Genomic DNA, 26511 nt, shown 5'->3' on the forward strand with positions numbered 1-26511 from the left:
AATAAAGGTCATTTATGCATACAATTATGCAACTAGGGCACAAAACTGAAAAATGCTCAAAGGAATTTATGGCCATGGCATTTCCTTCAAAAATATGTAACACTACGAAAAATACTAGTCCTAGGTATTAAAATTAAGCTGAAATGAAGAAAAATAATTACATAGTACAGCAATTAACACAGGGGCATTATATTTTTGTCACAGAAGAGTAACCATTTAATATATTTTCTTTCCCTAAAATGCAGCTTTTTCTCATCTAGGGAAACTGCTAACAGAAATAAGAGGAAACAATGAAATTTAAAGAAGTGGTGTCAAACTGAAGACAAACACCAGGATTTTGCTCTCAAATTCTCATAGGAAAATTGGTAGTAGAATTCTTCACTTGAATTGACAATACTATATAGCCAGGCACAGTCTACAACTGAAAGGGATTTATTTCCAGATCACACACATAGAGTTAGGAGACAGCAGTTTATGATTTGCAAAGCATAAAAAATTGTGACAATATCCATTGCAGTCTCCAGGTTTGCAGATAAATTAAACATCTGTATGGAAATGTTGCAGGCTATTTATGTATTAACATTCCACGCCTTCAGTGTTGCCAGAGGGTAATTACACAATTAAACCTATGAAACTAAGCAATAAATTAAAAGTATTCCAATTCATTTTGAATGTGTATCCATTTGCAAGTGTTATGGCAAAGTATGACATTTACAATAACACAAGCCTGCTATTAAGAACCTATCATACTTCTAAGAACTAGACAGTTTATGATTAAGTGCTTGATCATTTACAGTGTTTTTATAAGCCACCTCGGAGCCTAAGCCAATGTAATGTTACCACCCCATGAAGGGAGCAGGAATAGATCATGGACTGAGAACGCCCAGCCCCAACTCTTAAGCACTCCATTTCACTATAGCAGCCTTAATGGAAGTCATATTGGTGCAGACATTGGTTGCGGTGAGCACGATCTAGGGTTTGCTTTTGGCCAGGAATTGAAAGCCAGCTTCAAACCCGATTTCAAATTCCGGTATAAAATGAGCCCTGGTTTGTGCTAACCACGGATAATGGCAGTCCCAACATAGCTCGGTTATGGGTTAGGAAAGGAGAGCACGCTTCCTTTATCACACTTAAGGATCACAACTTTATAGCCATGACAACTCAGCAGGCTTGAAAGCTAGGAGACAGATTAGAACACTAGTTTGGTTGGCTGTTGAATGGAAATAGTAATAATTTTTCCTAAATTATGCTGGCCTTGGGCACCTGCACTTGAAAGGAGGGGATTGTTTATACACTGAAAGTTTGACTACCCTACAAGTAGTCTGATAACATCTCCTTTTGTTTGGACCAGTGGTCTTCAGCATTTTCAATTTGAGAACCCTCATTTGGGACCCATTTCTTAAGTATTTGCATTGTGGTTGCAATCCACCTTAGATCAGACTGTGACTCAATAGTGGGTCAGGGCCCATCAGTTGAAGACTACTGCAGTTGGGTGGATCTGATTTATATAAAAGTCCCATCACTGTCAAAATCCAAGTACAGTATAAAGCACCAAATGGATACACAAAACACAGCAGCACTTTGTTGTTACTATTTCATTTTGTGGAAGACCAAAGCAAAAAAAAAGTAACTGATAATAAATATATGGGAGAAAATAAGAGTAGTTTTTGTTGAACATGATGTGCTGAAAATTGTACCACATATAATTGTCTATGTTTATCCGAGCTTGTTCTCAATTCACCTAACAAATAATTGGTGAAAATCTCCCTCATTTATAAAAGCAGCTCCTTTTGCATTTAGCCAGAAAACAAAAAGGCATTCCGCTCTCAACTGTTTGTACACATGAAAATAATGCTGGATCTAAAATGAACCAATGAAAATAAAAACCAGGCATGGGAAAAAAATGGACATTAGCAACGTAAGTTTACAAGTTGCTAAAAGTTCTGTTTCTCAAATTCAACTTCTGTTTCAGAAAATTTTAAATGTCAACTGAATTAGCATATGAATCTGTCAAGTCTGATGAGGAAAACGTATACAGACAGACTTGATTTTACATCTGTAACAAACATACCTGTCCCAGTCAAAAGTCCAGCACTCTTCTTTCGTGCATAAGCGCGCAAATGGTTGGACAGGCTAACAGCACTTGTAAACGCCGTATTGCAATGCACACACGTTCTAAGCTTCACAGGCATACCTATCATTCAAAAGAAAACTATAATCCAGTTCTCTCTTTAAAAGTGAAACTCTCAAAAGCGTTTTGGAAAATTCTGTATTAAAAGTTGCTTTTACGCAGGTTCACTACATCATCAACGTAATTATTTCATATACTAGAAAGAGCCAAGCTCATGGCGATTACTTCTGCATGTGACATTTAGCATGAAACATGCTATTTTGTACAAAAAAAATGGAAGGCATGATTTGAATTCCTAAGCTTCTTTGAATTATCACTTTCCTGCTTATCTTCACATTGCACAGATTATTTCCTAAACCCAAAATACAATTCTGCAATTTGAATAGCACAGTTTTGTTAAGAAGTTTCAAGGCTTCTAATGTTCCCAATAAAGAGAATTATAAAGTCTAGTTGACAAAGTGGTAATTAAAGTGTTTTACCCACAAGACTGTAAAAGGCTCAATACTAAATTAGGTTGCTGATGAAGGCTGGGAGGAAAAGGTGGTAAAACACACCACTGCACAGCTGTTAGACAAAACATTTTATTTGGTGCATTTTATCTTCATTACTCTGAATGCGCAATCAATAATGAAAGTTAATGATTTGTAGTTTTTGCTAAAATCTTTGTGCTAAATAAATGATCAACAAACATCGCAGGAAAGAACACACAGTCAAACCATACTACACTGTTTCAGACAAAGAAACCAATAAAAATGGTTTCTTCTCAACTTTACTTTCATAGAGGCACAAAATTTTCACTGTCCTCAGAAATATATTGTCTTAGACAACACATTCAACAAATTGGGAAAAGGTTTTTCATTTATTTGAAAGCTTTTTTATCAAAACAAGAATCCTGTCAGGTAATAATAATAAGAACATTTATATGCCACCCATCTGGGCTAGGTTGCCCCTGCCACTCTGGGCTGCTTCCAACACATGAAAAAACCAAAGTTTAGATTTACTGCAATATACACTAAAACTGGGTTTCATAATATACTTGAGAAAATATTAAAAAAAAAACAGACTTAAAATTATAAAAGTTTAAATAACTGAAGTAGGAGAGTGAGTTAATTGTCAAATGCTATGTTAACCACAATTAGCTTAAGGGCTCTATTCATGTAACTATTAGTATTATGCAAGCAGCTTTTTTTAGTGAAACCTAGAAGGCAGGCTACCTAACATTAAGTAGCACATTACTTCCAAATTTAACAAGCTGTAGTTGAACATCATCTTCCAAGTTTATGTGAAGCTTGTCCAAGAAATAAACTTTATTGGGGGAGCTCCGATCTTAAAGTTTCTCTCTCTCTCTCTCTCTCTCTATATATATATATATAGTTAACTGATATTTTCAGTCCCCATGATCTATGACCATGGTCACCTAAGGCAAAATTTGGTGTGAAGACAGAGTGCCTAACCAGACAAAAGTAGAAGACAGAATTAGTGGCCTCATGTGCTGTTCCTGTTGCCATATTAAGGAACTTCAGACTGTAGATAGATTCAAATGTATGAATGCTTCCCCATGAAAAAAACCCTCACTTATCCAGGGTTTTTATATGGCAATATTAACATTCAGTTCTTTACCTACAGTCCATAGCGGTACTACACAGCAACAGGTCGATCACATGGGTCTGCAAATCAAGTAATGCTCAGTGAACAAGACTTTTATCAACCACACTGTAATAATTTTAAGTACCAGCAAAACGATAAAAGGGTATAAGACAAGATCAAGCACTTTCATCGCAGAGCAATTTACATAAATCGTTCACTCAAACTAGACTGAGAAAAGATAGCTGCAATAAGGTCTGTGCAGAGGTGTTGGAGGAGATGAGCAGAGCTTTCCGGAGCCATGACAGCCAAGACTGAAAGACACCTTTCAGAAGAGCATTCTAAAACTATGCTAGAATAGGGGGGGGGGGGGAGTAGTCTAAAGGAATAAAATTGTTGGCACGATTTCTAAGAGATGTATCTAAAACTTTTAAGGATTTTGTGTTGACGGCAACAGCTGTGTTCAGGGGGTATGGCCATCACAGTTACTCTGACAGGGTGTAAAATCTAGGCATAGATCAGACAACACATCACCCGGTTAACCAGTAAGTCGTGCATTCACTTACACCAGATAAAAGAACAATCCTAACACTATGAACCGATTATATATCTGCAACACTTACAGCCTAAGAAAGATCAAGGGGCTCTCTCCCAGATGTGTCTGCTATTTAAGTGATACCATATTTTGCTAAGTAGACGTTCTCGTTTCCTCTTTATATGCATCTTCAAGAGCCATTACGGAGCAAAAGCTACTCTCTTTTCAGAACTCAATTTGTATGCAGAAAACTAAGGCAATTTTAACGTTAAAACTAATTTCATTAATATTTCTCTGTCTAGAACCTTGCAAAGGGGAAAAACAGTCTCAAAGAAAATAATTACTTTTAGAATATTGGGGTGGCGGGGGGGATTTATCTTGTAATGTATTTCCAAGTTATTAAAATTGTAACAAGCCTCTTACCTGACTGCATAGTCAAGTCCATTTTTTGTGGCTGATACATCAAAGGACTGTCTTCATCTAATGGAAGAACACATTTTTGAACAAACCTCTTTCTTGCAGTCTGATTATGGATCTTTTGAGGAGAGGTATCAGGGTTTCTTTCTTCTCCTAACCTCTTATTTTTCAAAAGTTCTATCAGTGTGACTGACTGGTTTTTTTTTTCATCATGTAGTACTGATTTTGCTTCATCACATTCATTGAGGAAACTCAGCCCTTCTTCCTCTGATGCAGATACAGATATATCTTCAGTCTTTAGGCCATTGCGGTATGCTTCAAGAGGTATAACATTTTGAGATAAAAACTCATTTGATGAAAGTTTCTGAGCGACAAACGGTCTGGGAATAATACGCCGACTGTTCAATGCCTTCAGGATTTTTTCATATTTTTCTTCATTTTGCATCATCTCATTCAGAACACAGATTGGAGATTTGTGTGCATCCCATTTGGTTTTACCAAGCCTTTTCAGGTGTCCTCGAACATGATTAGATAATCCTATTTTAGTGTCAAACCAACCTCCACAGAGTTGGCATGTGTGTTCTGAAGAACTTTCTGATTTCTCAATAGCTAAAAAGAAAAACCATCCATTTATCAATTTGTTAGACACCAAGGACCCAGCTTGCTTAAAACATAGACATTAAAAGTTTCTACCATGGATGGAAATAAAAGCTATTATGAGAGGCAGGATGTAGCAGAGCCAGACCTGCAACCACATTATTATACACCCCGCTCCCCCTAAATAGGATAAGGAAAGAAAAATCTTACCTTTTCTAACGCGTTTAACAGGAGTTCCTGTTACAGTTCTTTTGAAATGCTGCATTTTGTCGCTTGTTGCTATCTGCTCAGGCGAGACAACATGACGGGCTTCATAACTTAACCCAGCTCTGTGAAGATGCCCACGGACATGATTAGACAATCCAACACCTGTTTCAAAAGTTGCTGGACAATATGGACAGTTTTTTTTCTCAAGCGATAAGTCAGTCCAATGGAAAACTGAGTTATGCTTTGGCAATGTTGTGCCTATGTTTTCTAAATTATGAGGATCTTGAAAATCATGCAGGTAATTGCTACCTTCGCCATCTTCATAATACTCAAAATAAAATCCGTCATTTTGCTCATATCTAAGAGAGGATTTACCACCAGTTTCTTCTTCCATTTTACCTTTAAATAAAGGGAACAGGTTTACATGCTCCTGATTAATATCACTGTAAGAGTCATCCTCCATAGACCGTGTAGTGTAATCACACAGTTCAACATTATCCCATGAACTTTCATCCTCCGTTTCATAGCTGTCTTTTTTCCCAGCAAGTTTCTGCAAAACAACAACAGTCATTTTATGTAGAAAGTCTGGATAACTGTCCAAATCATCTCCTTTTACAGAGCCTTCATTTTTGGATCTTTTAACCAACCTTTTTACAGTTACATGCTTATCTTTATAGACTCCTGGTCTTTTTGCATCATAGTTAAGAGAATCCATAATAAATCTATGAGAATTACTTGAAGATAATAAAGGTAAGGACCTGACAGATCTTGCAGCTTCCCTTTTTAAGTGTAAAAGATAAGGGCTGCTAGATTTTTTAATCCTATTGTTTTCATGTTTGGATCTATATAAATAATTATTGCTAGCTCTGACGCTAGTCTTTTGCTTTCCTGAATGATGCAAATATTTAGGTTTTTGGCCAGTGCTATTTCTATTCAAAATAGGCTTGTCTGTAGAGCTATGACCATACACACTTACAGCTGACTGTGCAACGCTTTTCCGAGCCTTCTGTATCCTGGGGGGTCTCTTGTGAAGTTTTGCAAAGTTACTGGACTGGAATGCAGAGCCAAATGGTCTTTTTATATCTTGTTTTAAAACAGAGTTCTTTGGAAAGGCAGATGATTGTTTGATGAAATGTTTAGTCCTGCTGCCAAAATCTAAAGGGTCTTCTATAATATGACCTTTTCTTTTTTCTAGTCTAAGTCGGCTACCAAAAGGGTCTATGCACGATGTTGGATGCAGGTATTCCATGTGTTTTTTCAAAATGCTTCTGGCTGATGTAGTGAATGGACACATTTTGCACATATAGTCAGCTGATTTTTTGGACGATTCCATGAAGGAATCTTTCGCTAATGCCTTTTTCTGTGATTTTCTCTGAGCTATATCTGCAGTGATCATTGAACATTTCACCACTGCCCCATGAGCAATCCCTCGATGACATTCAAGTTCACTCTCTGTCACTGCCATAAAGTTACATTCTTCACAGCAGTAGTACCTTTTGTCCTTCTCATGGGTTTTAGCATGCTGCACAAAGGTTTTGGGACAATTGGTACCAAATACACATTGTGGACACTGTAACCGTGCACTCCTACCCTCGTCCTGAAGCTCTTTCAATTCACGAATTTCCTCCATCAGTTTCTGTCTTCTTTCCTGGTGAATTATCATATGTTTAAGAAGGGAATTGCGGTCTCGAAAGGTCCGACCACATTCCCTACATGCATAAGGCCTTGGAACATTTAAATGGCGAAAGTGGCTATTGCCATCCAAGTGATACATCATGTGCCTGTGCAGGTGCTTCTTTTCCCTAAAATTCACATTGCACTTTGTACAGGGATAAAATGAAGGCTCATCAGTACTGAAATTAGTTGGTGGTTCCAATTCATCATGTTCACATTTGTTTAACAGAGTATTAGAAAGAAAAGTGCTAGTGTGAATAGGAGAAGTACCACCTGCACATTTATTACTTGGGTTATAAATCAATTGTTGAATGGCATCTACAACTTCCAATTCCTCATCTGTTGATTCAGGCTTCACTTTTGCTAAAGAAAATTTATGAGATTCTATCACTTGTAGAGTCTCACTCTGCTCCAAAAACTCAGTATCTAACGATTCTGAATTGTCATGAGTATAATTTGATTCATTAAAACAGTCCTCAGTGTAACGTGTGATTTTGCTAACATCCATCTTTCTTTTCCTCCTTTTTGGTACACCCACTTTAGGCTGGACTGGTGACTTCTCTACAGGTTCTTCATTTGTCATGAGAAATTCTATAAACTCTTTCTGTGGGTCCCAGTTTGCATCACTTTCAGTTCTGAAGTCACCTGTACCTGAGGATGTGGCTGTTAGTGATTTGCTACCGCCATCTTTTTCTAGCGAACTTTTGCTATCCTCACACATGTCTACTTGGCTTACTAAAGTGCTATCTGGTTTTATGCTTTTTCGTATAGATGGCTGTGTGTCACAAGCAACTGAAGCAGAGGGAGGTAGATTTTTTATGGAATGTGTCAGGTTCTTAGCATGAGCTGCTTCAGGTAACAAAAACAAATGTTGGTGTGGACTTGAATTTTGGGTTGAAGTCTTTGTGGGAAGTTGGTGATCATGTGCCACCGTCCCAGCGGAGCAAGAATCTGCTTGATGGCCCACAGTTTGTGCAGTGGTTAATGAAATGCTGCCTTTCTTCATAATGGAAGTGGAGTGTGAAACTGGTCCATTAACAGCAGTTCCTGTAGGCAGAAGAAAGTTTTCACTTGAAACAGTAGGAGCACTAGAGTGTATAAATAGAGACGTTTGGCCTCCGCTTAAGGCTTTTTCAGACTTGTCCCTTGATAGCTCTTCAGGCAGAGTTAACGTATTTTTCTGAAATGATGTTTCACTCTCTTGTGATTTGAGAATGCTGCTCTGCTTCTCAGAAATGAAGCTGCTGTCATCTAGCAGTCCTTTAGCACCAATGATCTGAGTATCGATCTCCGTTTCATCCATACTGCTGGTCTGCTCTGCCCATTAAGCACATTTATGCTAGAATAAAAGAAAAGAAATCCTTATTAGAAATTTTCTCTATGTATCTGAGACAGGCAGTTTTTATAATATTTTCAAACATTTTTATGTTTAAATCTGGATCAGTTAAAAAGCATTTTCATTACTAAGCTGACCATTCACTGTAAGACCACTAATATATAACACACACACTATTAATTAAAGAAGCTAATTTCAGGGGAAATTATGCCAAATTTAAAAACCCACGTCTCAAGAGTCATGGAAAAGTTATAAATGTTACTTCTAATGAATACTGAAAAAGCAACAATTTTTACAAGTCTCCTAAAGGAAAGCAGAAAAACATATTAGGTTAGACCCAGACATACAGCGGACCTGCCAAACTACATTGTGACTTATGCCATAACAATCTTTTAGCATGCCACAAAACTCTTGGTTATTACAAACTTGTATCATGGCCCCGTTGATTTCAATGGGTCTACTCTAAGTAAGCCTAAATTTTTATTCCCGCCACTAAATCAGAGACAGATCAAAGAAAACAGAATTTCAACTTTTTTGTTTTCAGCCTGATAAAAACCAATTTCTCTATCATGTTTTAAGTATAAATATAGTTGAAATCTTTATGTGTATGGTTTAGTGTTTCAGTACACATCCAGCACCTACAGGCACGGACTGGATTTGCTGAGGACCTACATGTGAAGTCCAGTGTTTGGGGGTGGGGCTGAATATTCTGATTCTGTCCCTAATTTGATTTTTAAGATAGGCGTTTTCATGATTCCAAACCTGCCCCCAACTGAAAACGAGAGACAAGCTGCCTGAACTTTTAATTTTGGCTGTTCCTTATTTATCAGTATCCATTCCACCTTCTTCCAAGGAGCTCAATGTGACATTCATTAGTCTCCTTTTCTGCATGTTATCCTCACAACAACCCTGTGAAGCAGATCAGAGTGAGTGACAGTGACTGGCACATGGTCATACAGTGAGTTTCATGGCTGATTTTAACACTGATTTCTCAGCTCCTACTCCAATTAATATCACTCCACCTTATTCCATATTCTCCACTGTGGCCTACAGATTCTTAAAAGTCTTGCTACATCATTTAGATACCAATTCCTGCACCTATCCTTTCCTCATGGTGCTGCATAAGGAACATCGCTTCACCCTGCTACACGCAAGTGTCATCCTTGCCTGACATGGCTCTCTGGTTCTCAACAATTGTGACTTAATTCTTAGACATTTTTAGATAAAATCTTCCAAGATAATAGGTACAGATCTCTCAATATATTTTAAGTGAGACAAGTCAGCAAGGAGTCTAAACAATAAATTGTCTTGCTCCTAACCTGCTTTCTAACCAATGAAATTGGCACAACAATTATCGCACAATAAAGCAATACTTTAACGCTACTAAGGTTAAAGTTTCTCAGTTACTTAACAGACAAATCATTTATGGTTGGCAGAATCATCTTAACTCATTTTCCAAATACAAAAACATTTAAAGGTTGCTATATTGTTATAGCACTTAGCAGTCTTCCATTTGATTAAATTCGGGCCAATGCTTTCAATTTATTTAAGTATTGAATCATCAATGTTTTCATACAGATGAGAGGCTGAAAACAAAGTCAAATATTTAAGGATCTTGCACTGAAATATCTTGAAATTTATCTACACTCTAGTCTTCATTAAGCTTTATAAAGTGATACATAAGTTTTAATAACTTTGCTTTTAAAATTCATTGCATTTGTATATTAACAGGTTTCTAAATGAATAAAAGTAGACTCCTCTAATAAATTGAACTAAATGTTATCACCCTAAAATGGTGATAATGCAGCACCCAGTAGGAACTACAACATCACATAGACAAAGGTTAAAAATGGGCATGAAAGTACTATTAAAACGCAGTATAAAATGTTAGAGAAATGAAAGCAAAAGTCCAAGGTATCTTGAAAACTTAAGTACAGGAATTAAGTTTTAGATGTTTGGTGATGTTTATGCAGTAGAAAGATTTGTATTTTCTCCAACTTATTACACTCACAGAAGTAGACAAATGTATGCTCAGTCAATTTGAGAGTCTATATTAGCTTTTCTCAACAGGAAGCAACGTTGCTAACGAAGTGGTAAATTCAGTGTTAATGAGTGGCTTCACTGTTGCCACCTCTGAGGTAAAACCTTTCACGTTTCATGTTCTATCCATCTGTTCTGGTGTTAGGGGTTCAGAGAAAGAACAGACGCTTCCCATTTAAAGCAACTTTGTTGGTACCCCCTGAACAGCAGGGTGGTAAACTAAGAATATCATATTTGCTTGGAGACTGCAATTATCATTATCAGAAAGGTTTCAAGAGAACCTGAAGCAAGTCTGCATGAAATGTTGTTTCTCCTTATACATATAAAAAGTATGACTGTTATAGACAATATTGTCTGAGGTTAATAACTAAACATAACCCTTTTGTCTAAACCACATAGAATTTTGTTCAGAAGCAATGAGGCCTTTTCAACTGACTCAGATTTTTAATTTAAACCAACTTGTAGGCACAGAAAGATTTTAATATCAAAACAGATTTTATCTGTCAAAAGAAGCCAGAAGTTTTTTTTAATAGAGATGTTTCCGCATGTGCCAAAACCAAGTCAGTGCTGGATCAGATGCAGTACAGTAAGCCCACAACTGACATGCATTTAACTTGTGCGCATTCAGCTTTACGTGCTTGCCAAAAAAATTCTATAAAAATAAAAGGCGGCGGAATGATGTAGGTGTCCAGGCTAAAACATTTTGACAATCCCAGCCACCAATGAACCCAATGTGTTTGGACGATATGGGATTTTGGCTTTAGACGGGATCCCCAGAACGTAACCCCAAATTAAGTTGCAGGCTTACTGCACATCCAATCTGCGGTCCATATAAGTCATGATAGTTCAGTTCATAGTCATTCAACCTAAATGGTTGAGAGGGCAAGCGTAGATTGTGGAATTGACATCATGGACTTCATGGTGTTTATGACTTTTTCAGAGCACTTCTGATGTCAAAAGGTTTGCAGTACAGACTTTGGTACGAAATTAAAATTGTGATTGTAAAAGTCACAAACTGCCCTTTTAAATCCACACAAATTATGAATTTGGCTTCTTGGCCCAGGGTGCCTTTAGTTTAATTTTAACTCTAAAAACCCCCCAATACTAAACAGTATTATTTTTTGACAATTTGTGGAGCAAGAGAATAATGAAATACAGATTGATGGATTCACTTTTAAATGTGCACTCTGTATTATTGCAAGCTGTTGTTCAATATGAAATTAAGATTAATAAAGAATATTTGTGTGGAAAAACTCTGTTTGAGAAAATAAGAAATAATGAGATGCCAGCTGAAACAAGATTCTGTTACTACATAGAAGAAATAAAGAAGTTAAGTTATGCAGACATTTCACGAAAGCCAGGAATTAGGTAGTATGCTATTGAACCCTATGTATCGAAGTAAGTCCTGTTGTGTGAAATGTGGCTTCATGTTGGTAAGATTGCATTAAAAAAACAATCCACCAAACTCCTTTTATAAAGCTACAACTTGCTTGTTTTTCAAAATAGTAGAACTGACAGATGCTTATCTTTCCTTAGCAAACGTTTTATCTTAAAAAACAACAACTGAATCCATTAGAAATTTACAATACACTTTGGCTAAAATCTTATGTGACAAAGCACCACGTTAAAAAATGTTTTTTGTTTATCTCAGCGGAGGAAAGGAAAACACAAGTAAAGTCAGAAATAAAATACAGTAGGAAAGTGAAAGGGGAATAAGAGGGAACCGGAAAGCACCAGAAGCAATCAGTAAAAAAGAATATTTGAAAGTAGAAGAACTTAAGCTTAAAGAAAGGTCAGCCAGAAATGGGGGAAACGGATCTGATCCATCAGGCAAGAGAGAGAAATTGGAGGGCCTGCCTCCCAGAGTTCTTTGCTCTTCCTTCCTCTGTCAAGTTATGAGGGATAATACCCAACCCATTCAGGTCATCAGCAAATGCCTCGAATTGTCACATCAACACATTTCAATATTATTTTCAGCCTGGAGGGAAATACATCTAGTAAAGATTTATTTGAGTAAAGCATGCTTTCAGCCTACACTCCTCAGCTGTGTCCACCTTCATTGGCAAAAGGTTCTCCAATCCAGCAGAAGGAGGGCTCGCCAATTCCCCCTTCCCTCCTGCGGCCTCTTCCATCACCTCCCATGCCGTTCAAAGGGTCCCCTCAATGATCTGGAGCAGGGGTAGGCAAACTAAGGCCTGGGGGCCAGATCCGGCCCAATCGCCTTCTAAATCTGGCCCGCGGATGGTCTGGGAATCAACGTGTTTTAACATGAGTAGAAAGTGTCCTTTTATTTAAAATGCATCTCTGGGTTATTTGTGGGGATTGCCTGGTGTTTTTACATGAGTAGAATGTGTGCTTTTATTTAAAATGCATCTCTAGGTTATTTGTGGGGCATAGGAATTTCTTCTTTTTTCCCCTTCAAAATATAGTCCGGCCCCCCACAAGGTCTGAGGGACAGTTGACCGGACCCCTGCTGAAAAAGTTTGCTGACCCCTGATCTGGAGCATATGGGGGGGGGGGCTGCAAAGGAAAGGGGGGAGCAGCAAAAATCCAAGTTCCACTCATGGAAGCTTCTATTGGATCTGAGAGCCTTCCATCAACTGGGGTTCTTTTGCACTTTGAACATCGATAGGACAACCATTAAAGAGTAACTGTAACACCTGAGACGTGCTGCTAGCTTTCTATTCAAAATCCTAAAGAGAAGGTAGCTCCAACTACAAACCTAGATTTACTTCAGATTTCTATAAATGTAACACTACTCAGTGTTGCAATGCTTGAATAACCATTTCTCTATTTTCTCCTTTTCAAAACCTAAAAACAAACTTCTCTAAAATATCCTCGTTTTTTGCATAAACATTTCAATTTTAGGGGGGGGGGAGAACCCTTAATGAGTTCTGCAGCTATAGCTGCCTGTAGCCATATAATGTAAGCTTTAAGAAATGAAGCACAAAGGTCAGATCTGTCTTCAAGATGACAGATCATCACTTAACCGCCTCAGGCTAGTCTCATTGTCTCGGAAATCTCAAACATCAGTATTTTTGCAAACTATCAGCACTTGCTATAACACCCTTACTACACTACATCTTGAGGTTACTACAGAAGAAATGAGGTGATAATTGCATATTAACATAATTATTCTGTAATCCCCTCTGAGCAAACTTCCTAGGTCACTTCGTAATTCAGATTAGATTCAACCTTCCTGTCATATCTATGCTGCCCACTTTCTGTTCATTAAGAATTCTTTGTAACAAAATGCACTTAATTTTATTCTTTTATGTACATTATTAATTGTATTTATTACAAGTAGGTTAATATTCACTGAATACCTATTTCATAATGGCAACCTTTTCCGTGTAATATGGTTACACAAACGATAACAGTGTCCTCATTCAAATGCTAGCTCATTTAGCCACATAACCAAATTAAATGATATGCTAGTTGCCCACTAGCAGTTACAGTTAAAGGTTTGTCATATTCAATTAGAAAGCACCATGGGTTGGATCCAAAGAACCATGAGCAGAATGAAAATAGCCACTAGCGCAGCTATGTAAATGCTTGTGCAAGTACTAGCAAAAAAGTTGATACAGTGCTATAACAGGCAGGTTCTGTTATTGTCCTCATGCTTCCGTTGTTGTCCTCATACAATGCTCTAACATGAGCAGTACAAAAGCCCCTCCATGAACATAACACACCTGCTGCCTCTGTAAGGACCCCTTTGAATCCATGCCTACATTTAAAAAGGTCAAAATATAAACAGACCACAGGGAACCACCCAGCAGTACCCAAACCTGAATGTTATGCTAATGCTACCATGGGCCCAATTCAAATTCAACACTAACCCATGATTTGCTATCACACGAACGAGCGTCAGTGGTTTAGTTTTACTTTTCTCATACAATGCTCTAATATAAAGGATGAAGTAGCTCTTGAATGGGCAGAAGGCATGATACTATCAGTCCTATTTAGACACAACAGTAATCTGTGCCTTAGTGTTATGAGAACCAAACTTGGGCTCACAAACAGCCACAAGGAAGAACTTGAAAGCTTTCACTTCCATCTTGAATTAACTGTAGGTTGTCCAAACATGGCCAAAATGCCCGTGATCTTATTAAATATGATTGGTTTAAGAAAACCAATTTCAGAGCATGGCTCATGAAGTTGATTTGTGATGAAAGTGCACAGAGAGTGAAAAAAACCCTGTATTTTCATAATATAATAGACAAATTACTCACTTTCCTTTAGATCAGGGGTGGCCAACTCCCAAGAGACTGCGATCTACTCACAGAATTAAAAACTGGTGGTGAACTACTCCCGTTTTTAGGTGGTTCAGGGCAGAGTTGTTGAGCTTTTTAAGGGAGAAGAAAAGCCTCATTTTTGGGGAGTTCAAGGCTAAGCTGTTCGCCATTTTTAGGGAGAAAGGGTAACAGCCACTCACCAACAGATCACTGAGGAGACAAACAGCCTCTCTGAGTAAACTCCACCTTCCATTTGGCAGATCGTGCAACAATGGAGGGCGGGGCGAGGGGGCGGGCCTGGGTTCTAGTTTACCAACACTAGGGAAAGGGACCCAGCGATCAACCTGTTGGACATCCCTGCTTTAGATCACTCACTACATATGGCGTCAGGAATCAGTTGAACCAACAGGTTTACAGCACCCCTTTACATTCATTTCATTGTTTTTCCCATCACACAAAAGCTAACTTTTATGTGCACCCACCTCCTCCCCAATTCATCTTTGTGATTTGCTGAGTGTCTGTTGAACAATACTTACTGATTTGCTTTGGGGGTCATTTTCACCCTAACTGCATCTGCAAATGCTTGTGTCCTCACCTCAGCAGGTGGCCAGGCTTAATGGCAGCTCTCAATCAAGAACCTTTAGATGACCCCTTCCCTCTGTTTACAGTAAGTTTTCCAAAATATGCAGTTGAGAGTTGCATCTGTCATCTTTATAATCAAGCAGCCCAACAGCTCTAAACCTGAGGCATGTCTGTCGCTAATTTTCTTTTCTTTTCAGCACCAGATCAACACCTGGTTTGTCTCTTAGGTCATTGTGACTTGTTGATTGTGATGCTGAACAATGTAGTACAACCACTCTGCTGTTTTAAAATTACTGATGTATATTTGTAGGAGAGGGGTTATCCCTTCTCAAATTGTTTAATTATTAGGTGCCCCACCCTCAGATTGGCCTAAATGTTTTTAGTAAGTAAATAAGTTTTCTTACTAAAGAATGGACAGTGGTTGAAAAACTCAGGACAATGGTTGAGATACCAACACCAAATTTACAGGGTTCTGGATGGAAAGTAACAATTGCTAACATTTTAATTGTCCATGGGATTAGCTAAGAGGAAACCAGACTATGGTTGGCACATCAAAAAGGAAGGAAGGAAGGAAGGAAGGAAGGAAGGAAGGAAGGAAGGAAGGCCTAAGGCATTCCTTGAAAATCCTGAAGTCTCAACAGCACACCATTACTCAATGGTGGGTTAAGTGCTTTGTATGTAGAAGGTCCCAGGTTGAGACCACGGCATTTTCAAGTAGGACTGGGGAAGATACCTGTCTGAAACCCTGGACAGCTACTATGAATCTGTGCAGACAATACCAACCTAAAGAGATCAACAGCATGACTTGGTTAAGCAGCTTTGTAAAATCGGACACTTTCTTCAAAACTGTATTTTATGGCTGATTTTAATTGTTGTTCACCACTTTAAGTGGTGCACAGGTATCAGAAGGTTGGGGTATATATTTATACAAAATAAATGAAAAAGCAGCAATCTCAGACCACAAACCTAAGCCTGAGATCATCCTTTATTATACTGAAACTAAAGGTGGTGTGAATACCTGTAATGATACGCTTCCAAATATATAATCAAACAGCAACCAAAGTTCGTTTCTCCAATCTATTAGACATTGCCTGCTCAAATGCCTACATTGTTTGAAATTGCTTGGAAACTGAAACCACAATGGAGTGAACATCCCCAAATACCTCTCTCTTTCCTCACAGACCTGGGACTTGAGTTCATCAAATCCTAACTGGACTCTAGAAACACAGACAACTGGTCTTGGTCAAGTTGAGAGAAGACACCTCAGAAATGATAGGGCCTGCCATCAAGAAAAGGGGCAGGTGTCATCTCTGTCAAAGACATGAGAATCACAGTAACAATGCATTTCATGTAACTGTTTTGTCTGACCAACTCATGCATATGGTGATTACGCATATGCTGCTTAATGCAGTTGGTATGCAAAAAATGTTGCAGCTGTTGTTGTTACAGGTAATTCACTACTCAAGCAGGTAATTCACTAACAAAAGCACAATAATCTGTAAGAAATTTGAGCTCTAAATTATGCTTGTGTGGGTGGGGGGATTTGAGGTTGATAGCAGCTTTGGTGACTGTCTATGCAGAGTGTAGTCAGACGAAATAGAGTGTCAATAGAAGAATCCTCAAAGGCTGATTCTAGGAAAGGTTCAATTAGTGGGGTAGGAGAGCTAGAAAAAAAATCACATCTAGTAACCAATGTACCCCTTTAGTTTCAGAAAGTACATGGGCAGACGAGGCTTCATTTGGTCAAAATCGAGTATACACTTCCAGAGTTAACACTAAATACATTACTTCTGGTAAATGAACCAACCACAGAAGCTAGAGGGCCCCAAAAAATTGTGTCCCAAGCTTTTCAGACTCATCTACCCATGTACTTATCTGAAATCAAAAGGTGCATTGGTTGCCAGATGTGAAATACATTGACAATATTTTCAGCTCTCCTACCCCACTAAATATGTGATGGCCCACAGCACTCAATCACATTATCAATAATGGACTAAGGCCACTAGGCTTAAAACTGTTAGTGATTTGGTGCTCACTAACAACTGGATTATGGGACGCGGGTGGCGCTGTGGGTAAAACCTCAGTGCCTAGGACCTGCTGATCGTATGGTCGGCGGTTCGAATCCCCGCAGTGGGGTGAGCTCCCGTCTTTCGGTCCCAGCTCCTGCCCACCTAGCAGTTCGAAAGCACCCTTAAGTGCAAGTAGACAAATAGGTACCGCTTTATAGCGGGAAGGTAAACGGCGTTTCCGTGTGCTGCGCTGTTGCTGGCTCGCCAGAGCAGCTTTGTCACGCTGGCCACGTGACCCGGAAGTGTCTCCGGACAGCGCTGGCCCCCAGCCTCTTAAGTGAGATGGGCACACAACCCTAGAGTCGGACACGACTGGCCCGTACAGGCAGGGGTACCTTTACCTTTACCAATTGGATTAAAAGTTCAATTTCATGTTATCAGGGCACAAAGGATTAAAAAGTTGTGATGTCTTGTTTATATGAGAATATTTCCCGTGGTGTTATGGTGTTCATGCAACTACAAGTCAAAAAGGTCTCAAATCTATGAAAACATGCTAGTTTCTACTGCAAACTTGAATCAGGAGCAGCGAACATAAGGAGGGCAGAGTTCCAAGTCAGTGATTAATATGCAAGAAAGATTTTGAACATAAAGTAGTATTCGTTTTCGGAAGTAGTTTGGCATGAGAAATATATATAGTTCACTTAAGAATCCCTAGAGCATTTGTCAAATTAATTTTTCTCCTTTGAGCATACATGAAGTATTTCCATGACCTCCAAAAATGAGACTACATACTTCTAATTGCCAGAGATGTTACCCAGAAAACTTCATTTGATGTTGTAGCATTAAGAATAAAACAAAGTTAAGCACTTCTTAACAACAGGTACAAGTACTTTAAAACTCAACATTACCAGAGCCTTTAAAGTTTAACTATAAAAAGATGGGCTCTTCTCTTTGAACTTAAGTAGCATGCATTATGTATGTTCCATTAACAAAACCAACCTATTTGTAAAAGGTAAAAGCGCCTCAAGCTAAATTAACACTATAGAGTTTTCCATTTAGAGTAGTGAAATGTCAAGAACTAAAAAAATTGTTTTCTGAACTAAGAACTTACTTAGTATGCACCTTTGTCACATGACTATATTTAAAATGAATATCTTTTCAGTGGCAAATAACCAGCAGTTTCCTCTAGCTGCGATTCAACACTCATTAAAGCTGCTAACAAGTTTTTGCTTATTACATACTCAATTTTTGTTGCACTTACTATTGCTGAGAGATCCGTTTAGTATAAATTTCAATAATTTAAGGCCACATCCCTAGATGTTTCTGTAACATCCATTCTTTATGTTAATTTTAAAACATCCAAAACGGAAGCGGCATTTTCAGTATCAGCCGCTGTTAAGATCAAAACAAGAGATACTTATATAGTGCCTATATAATACTAGTTCACAAAAAAATGAAAGAAAAATCAAACATGATCAGTGATAAAAAACAACCAAATGTAGTAATGTTCCAAAAACTCCAGTAGGGCAATACCTTTATTAGACCAGCCAAATGTGTAAGTAATCTGATCTGCTAAAAAAGAAAGCTGATTGAAAATAGAAGTTTTAGGTTTGTATCCAATGCAATACTAAGAAAGATTCCTGTCAGTGCAGAGATTTATGCTTCTGCAAGGTAACTTCCCTCCCTCCACATTTCACAATGGTTATAGAATAAATAAGAAGTTGAATGAGGTTTCATTCTTGTAAAAAAAATTTTTTAAAAAACAACCCTTTATACATTGTAAGCTTTAGTCTGACTTCTAAGAGGTATAAAAACAACAGTTTTGTTATAACAATATAAAATGCTTACTACCTGGTGAGCTACCAAAAGCAACCTAAAACTATTTGTGTAGCAAGGCATCCCCAGAAGCAAGCTATTTTTCAGTTCAGTAAAAGTGCAATTGAGCAAGGACCTTCAGGCTTTTCACCATGGTCCCTATCGAGAACATGAGATCTTCTCTGGAGGCTTTTCCCTGAATGCCTCCACCAACTAAGATGTGGCAAAAGGTTGTAAGAGCAGGCTTCGAAATTAGCAGGGCGCCAAGCACAATTTGCGCCTAAAGATTCTCCATTTGCGAGAACCTCCAAAAGTATGGATGCCATTTTTTACACCTGGCTGACACTCAACAATTAAATGTATGTGCTTTGAAGCCTCGAAGTACAGTGGTGCCTCGCAAGACGAAATTAATCCGTTCCGCGAGTCTCTTCGTCTTGCGGTTTTTTCGTCTTGCGAAGCACGGCTATTAGCGGCTTAGCGGCTATTAACGGCTTAGCAGCTTTAAGAAAAAGGAAACAAACTCGCAAGAACTCGCAAGACGTTTCGTCTTGCGAAGCAAGCCCATAGGGAAATTCGTCTTGCGGAACGACTCAAAAAACGGAAAACTCTTTCGTCTAGCGAGTTTTTCGTCTTGCGAGGCATTCGTCTTGCGGGGCACCACTGTATATGCTAAGGGTAGACAATATGTTAAGGAGTTTAACAATAAAGAGTAGAGTGTTTTGAAAACTGAAGTATGGTACCAATATTTTTATTGTAAACACCAATTTAAAAATGTGTAAACAATTTCTGTTAAAAATGTGATATTAACAATGTGTCACTTATGTGAATTGCGTATTAGTTCATGCTTATCAAAATAATATATAAAAAGTCTTGTCAAACCCAGGTCACAAGAGCCATTTGGCTCCTAGCTTTTCTATCCCAGTTTCCAACACCGTATAAGACAGAGGCCTTTTCAGTGGTGGCTCATGATAGAATGTTCTCCCATTGATACGTCTGTCAGACGCTACTTCCAGGGTATCATTTCAGCAGCAGGAAAAGATCTTTTTTATTTTCTCTGGCTTTATTAATCTGCTAGTTTTAAGCCGTTTATGCTCTCTGAATAATTTTGTGCTGTGTTTATCCTTTTGCCATTTTTTTTATTGCTGTTTGATTGTAATTTAATTTGATTTTTACTGTAAGATCCCTGAGAACTTTGTAAGAGAGAAGCCTATAAATACAGTAAGTAGATTAGTAAAGGGGGAGAGAAAGAATACACAGACAAACCAAGCAACTGCGCATGTTGATGGCCTCTGCTGTTCAAATCTGCATCCTGACATGTATCTTTCAGAAGTCTTTGCTTAAATTATTTCAGTCCAGGAATGTATATATTACTGTTTACTAGTGGGTCAAGAGAAAAAAGCCCTCTATATTCAAGACAAAATTAATTCTGAAAAAAGTTTCTGTGGACTGGAGTCCACTTAATCATATTGTGACTGATATTCTAGTACACAAAAGCTTGTCATAATAAAATGTGTTAGCCTTTAGAGGTAGCACACATCTCTTTGTTGCTTTTGCTGCAACAGACTACTAGCACTGATACCCCCTTGAAATTGTATACTCAAATATTTACGGATAAAAATTTATGAAGAAAAGTATGAATGGCACTGCTGAGATTCAAATTAATTATTTTTTCTATCAAAAAATATCCTTACATTTTAACCTTATCTTTGCCAGATACTTGTTTCACATGAAAACTGAAATTCACAATAGTGAATTTCTGTAAACAAAGCCAACCTCTGAGTCTACATAGAAAACACTGCTCCACACACAAAAATCCTGATTCAGTGAAGCTCTAGTTTTGAAAATGGCACACAAAAAACAGACTACTAAAATGAAATCCCATTTTTATCTATTGATAGACTTAAAATTCAACCTTGTTTTTGGAAGTAAACTCAACTGAGCTTCAGACTCATTCTTGGGTGCGTATACATAGCAAATGTACGTATACATTCTGTTTTTATTGGGCATATCCAAAAATCTAAAAACATTTGTTCTCTCCATGCTAAAATCTCTGGATAGTGACAAACTGTAATTATTGATGAAGTGCTACTTATTCTAGAAGACGCCCAGTTTTTCAACCTCTTTCTCCTGTCAGTGGATCCAAACTTAGAGTTGGCATATTTTGAAGTGCAAAAAAGAGGACACATTTGGCGACTTCTACTTTTAACTGTGGACCACTATGACGCTTCTACCCTTGAAAAAGAGGACATATGGCACACCCTAACCAGCAGGAGTGACAGGCAGTAGCAGAGTTGATTGGCTAGGCTGCCATTTTAGATTTCCACATAGTCCCAGACTGATGCTGCATAGAGGTGCTGTGAGAAATTTTACTAGTAGCTTGACCCAGCCACCAAGTTCTTCTCAGTCAGAGGGCAGAGCATGCAGAATTATAAAACCCTGCCGGCATGCTGCAACCCTGACAGCTGCCCAAAGATGCTAAATGTTGGTGCTAATCAGCAACAGGCAAGGGGAAAATGTGAAGTATCTTTGTGATCCCTCAACAGACAAGTAGGTGGGGGTTACTTTGGTGGTGGTAGGGAATGCTTATAACTTTTATGGACTTATCAGTTCTACTACCGCCATGTCCAAATTAAATGTTTCTTGTGAAACAGCCACTGCAAAGAATAGGGAAAAAGAACACGAGAAATGCTTTTAGTTAGTGCTGTACTACAATACTGATCACAAACTGGCTTCCAAAGGAGGGAGGGGTACTGAAAACTTATTGCAGATGTGATTTTGCCTGTTACCACTAGGAAAGCAGCCCTTCCTGCAGATGCAAACAACCCAAACTTCCTGCAGATGCAAATAACGATTTCTCTCTAAACGTTTAATCAGAAATGGAAAATCAGAAAAAGAGGTATGAATGTTCTGGTAGGTTACTTTTAAGCCTCATTTGCCAGACATACCCAGACTACGTGCTTCCCAATTTTATTTAATTCATTTATTTTTAAAAAGTTATATACTACTTGATTGTTATATTTCTTTAAAAAAAACACCTCTAAGCAATTTACAAAAACTTGTCCATCTAATGATAGTAAAGCACTAGCAGAAATGACCATGCTGATTATTAAGTCTTTGTGGAACATGAACCAGTTCCTTATCATGCCAGTTCTGGGCAGAAGGGGGGGGGGTTCTGTTTCTTCAGATACTTCTATTTAGTCAGATACCACACCTGGAAAGCATACGAGGTGGACTACCAAGTCAGATAAGCCACAAATTCCATTATAGCTAGAACTGGGATTTGTGTATGTGTGTGGCCATGATGCTACATGTTCAAGGCCATCTCTGAATTCACAGAATTCTGCACTTTTAACATATATATTGGTTTTATTTTAACCTACATCTAACTCCCCCTTGCACAAATCACTACTCAGTTTCAGAATTAAAATGCTAATGAAGACTTGTGTCTTGAAGCAAGGCACTGCCACCAAGTGGTAGTCACATTTTGTATCCAACATTCAGTTCAAACCACCTCACAAAGTGGAATTCACCTTCTGCAAATTAAGTCTGAAAATGTTTCATCATCAGCTTTAACAATCTGACATCAAACAGCCGTACATGTCAGATAGACACACTAAGTTAAAACATTCATTTAGAAGGCCTCTAAGGGGAAAGCCAATAGTTAAATAGATGCAAATAGATGACATTTCAGTAGTTGTTACAAAAAAAATCTTATCAGGCTCATTCACTCCAAAATTATTTTTTTAAATGCCAACATTAATTTACATATTATTGTGGCTAAATAGCTTTTAGGGATTTTTCATAAGAAAGTATCAATGAATGCTAGAAGGCCCAACTAAAATGTTCATAACATGACTGATCTCTAAATGTGTCAGTAATTCATTGGAATTACTTCATTGTTAACTGTACCTAAAACAAGAAGCAGAGTATCAGTCTTTTAGCATACAAAAAGGTATACCAAAATTTGGGTAGGTTTATATTTCAGTCAGTTACTTTTGATAGTATCTCATTGCTGAAATGATTCCTGTTCCATATCACATTCAGTAGCTAAATGATGCAAGTTTTACTAGCCAACCAAAATTTCCACTTGAACACAGAATAATCAGATGAATGTATAGTCGTACCTCGAAAGTTGAACAGAATCCGTACGACTTCCAAAACATTCAGAAACCAAAGCGTGGCTTCTGATTGGCTGCAGGAAGATCCTGCAGCCAATCAGAAGCCGTGGAAGCCCCATCAGATGTTCAGCTTTCAAAAATAGTTCACGAACTGGAACAGTCACTTCCAGGTTTGCAGCATTTGGCGGGAGCCAAAACATTCGAGAACTAAGCTGTTTGAAAACCAAGGTACGACTGTATTTTCTACTCTTAACCTAACAGACAATCTTACTTCTAGCATCTGTTTCCCTCATCCAACATATTCTATAACTGCCAATTCTGTTCACCTCCTCTAGCTCAAGGGGCAAATATGGATGACTGGATCAGTCTATTTCCAGTCTCTGTCAATTTTGCATATGCTCAATCGTAAATCTGTTCAGTACCTTTTCTGCATTTAGCTGCAATGATATTTTGAAGTCCACATGAACATTCATATTTAAATATCTATCATCTCAATATATCAATTTCTAGACATATCTTACTCCAAAATAGTTGCTTTATGCATTTTTGAACTTTTTTGAGCTGAGTGTAGTTGTACCTCAAAATTCTGAAGGAAAACTGCATTCCAATCCATGTTTGAGAAATGCAAATTAGATCAGTTTGCTTAAACATACAAAGTGAAAAAGATGACATACCTCATCCCTAGCGTAAGCTAAATTTTCTGTTTACATACATGTTAATCCTGTCCTTTTACTACACTGCTAACTACTTAGAATCGTTGACAATTTGGTTCAGAAAAAAACACAAAGGGAACGTTATGTCACTATTTCTCAAACTCCAGCTGTTGTTGGACTACAACTTCCATCATCCCTAGGGATGATAAGAGTTGTAGTCCAACAACTGCTGGGGACCAAATTTTGAGACACACTGCATTATGACATGCTCTGTACTATCACCATTCAACTATAGCACTGTCTAATAGGCTGATTTGGTACTAAGTGTATAGTAAACCAAAATGTGAGAACATAAGTTGAGTCCATCTTCAAATATCTTCAAAGCCATCTTCAAATATCGGAAGGGCTGTCACATGGACAATGGAGCAAGCTTGCTTTCCCCCTTTCTGGAAGGTAGGACTCAAACCAAAGGCTTCAAGTTGCAGGAAAGGAGATTTCAGGTAAACATAAGGAAACTTTCTGACATTAAGAGCTGTTTGACAGTGGAACAGTCTCCCTCGGGAGGTGGTGGACTCTCCTTCCTTGGAGTTTTTTAAGCAGAGGTTGGGTGGCCATCTAGCATGGATGCTTTGGTAGAGATTCCTGCATTGCAGGGGGTTGGACTAGATGACCCTTGGGATCCCTTCCAACTCTACAATTCTACTATTCTATCCAAATAACTACTTTAAGCAGGTCAAACAGTTTGGGCACATCCAGAATTATATTTGACCTCTCTCTTTTTTAGTAGCAGACTCCTCAGCCATATCAAACAGCTTTCGAGAGTCCCTTCAGCTTCATGTAATTTACCCAGTGCTGTGAAAAGGGTGACTGATCTTTGAGGAAAAATAACCCCCAAGTTTGCTGAGACATGCAGAACTAATGGTGTGGATCTTCGGATCCAAGTCATTGTGTTCAGAAGCTGGAAGTCAGCTGACAGAACAAGATATTCTCTTGAAATTACCCTATATTTCATTAATGTGTAGTTCCTGCATTAACTATACTGAAATGGTTACTGCATAACTTCAGCACTTGCCAATAAAGTATACTGTTTGTTAAGCACTACATACATTAACTGGCTTTTCAGTTCTCAGATATGAGCAGGGCTTGCGATGAACTAATTTAGATTAACTAATTCACTGATTTCAAAAATCTAATATTTACACCTGAAAGTAGTTCCTATAATTTCCAGGTGAATTAAGTTCCTTTTGCAGTGGAAGTTTGGGCAATTTTAAATTAATTCTGATTTCAATTAAATAATATTTATATGTAGGGCTCTCATCCAACTCAACGCTGCTTTTGCTTGTGGCCACTGCGTTTTACAATTTTTCCTATCTGTAAAGTGAATCTGCTTTTTAAACTTAAATGTCATAATTGTTGGGGGAAATAAATAAAACAATCGTTTACAGTATACTCTGTGTTTTGATATTATCTTAGTCTTCTTAAAAGTATTTTTTATATATTTAGTATATTTAGCAAAGTGGCTCATAAAATTTACCAGACTTCCAAGCTTCCTTTGGAAAGATTTGTTTCCATTTTTTTAAAGGAATATTTTCCCCACTGCAGATGCTTCAAAGGAGCTCCCCTCCAACAAACAATCAACTGCACATCAGTTAAAGAGATTTAGCCTCTTCAAAGTTACACTTCCAGCACCAATCCCGATTGAAGACATGCTTTCAGACCAAAGGAAGTTGCTCTAGATGACAATCAGTTGACTGATTAGTTTAGTTTTAAATATTAAACGGTTTCAAATATTAAACAATATCTATAAAGATTTTCCAAAATCATCTCTTTTTCCCATATATCCACAACTGAATAAAGTTCCCTTTGCTTTTGGAGCAAGATCAACATTTACCTTCTGTCTATGTATATTTTTATTTTTCCAACATGTAAGATACCGTTGGTAGATCATGTTATAACAACTCTCTTAAATTTAAATAAACCTGAAAACTACACTCTTTTGGAAAATACGTATGTTCATAGCTTTTCTTGAATAGATTTCTATTTCATTTCATTTTAAATATTTCATCATCTCTGCATTTCATTCACATAAAAATGTGTATCTGAGAGGCTCTTGTTATGATTTGAATTCATTTAGCTTTCAAATTTGGATTTGGTGTGTAAAACAGTTTTGCTGCAAAATCTTTAAAAGTGATCTGAAAATTACCATATATACTCGTGTTTAAGTCGACTTTTTTCAGCACATTTTTTATGCTGAAAAAGCCCCCCTCGGCTTACATTCGAGTGAGGGTCCCACTTACTGTTTGCTGCCGCCGCCACTGCTCTACCAAGCGCGGCTCCTGTGCCTGCCCTTGCGAGCAACAGAGGCTGTTGTCAGTGGAGGAGGAGGAACGAGCAGCCTGAAAGCAGCCCTTCTGGGCTGCTCCTTCCTCCTCCTCCGCCTTTGCTGCTGTCAGCATTTCCCACCCTAGGCTTATACTCTAGTAAATAAGTTTTCCCAGGTTTTGGTGGTAAAATTAGGTGCCTCGGCTTATATTCGGGTCGGCTTATACTTGAGTATATAGGGTATTGGTAAAAGGGT

General features: G+C 38.0%; 1 protein-coding gene and 1 long non-coding RNA gene across 12 annotated transcripts in view; one reads left to right on the plus strand and one right to left on the minus strand.

The window, feature by feature from the left end:
- The window catches only part of ZNF644 (zinc finger protein 644), a 78036-nt gene that overhangs the window by 30510 nt on the left and 21015 nt on the right, over positions 1-26511 (minus strand). For 6 of the 10 annotated variants that reach the window (XR_013987210.1, XR_013987211.1, XR_013987212.1 and 3 more), the window contains exons 4-6: positions 5475-8484; positions 4674-5276; positions 2072-2194 (exon numbers count right to left, since the gene is read on the minus strand). Coding sequence is in view for 7 of the 10 variants with exons in the window: in XM_081008533.1 (XP_080864659.1) it covers positions 2072-2194; positions 4674-5276; positions 5475-8448 (3700 nt within the window). In the remaining 3 variants the exon portion in view is untranslated. Of the gene's footprint in view, positions 1-2071; positions 2195-4673; positions 5277-5474; positions 8485-15292; positions 15438-26511 lie in introns of those variants that run through there. The other 4 variants (XM_081008539.1, XM_081008536.1, XM_081008534.1 and 1 more) reach the window with 4 other exon arrangements.
- Positions 15090-25772, plus strand: LOC308478813. Of its 2 annotated transcripts, none has more exons than XR_013987304.1 (3): positions 15090-15165; positions 16520-16807; positions 25536-25772. It is a non-coding gene; the product is annotated as an uncharacterized lncRNA (long non-coding RNA). The 2 variants fall into 2 exon arrangements; XR_013987305.1 differs by having other exon boundaries at positions 16520-16787.

This window comes from Podarcis pityusensis (genome assembly GCF_964106645.2).
Source record: "Podarcis pityusensis genome assembly, chromosome: 6".
Lineage (NCBI taxonomy): Eukaryota > Metazoa > Chordata > Lepidosauria > Squamata > Lacertidae > Podarcis > Podarcis pityusensis.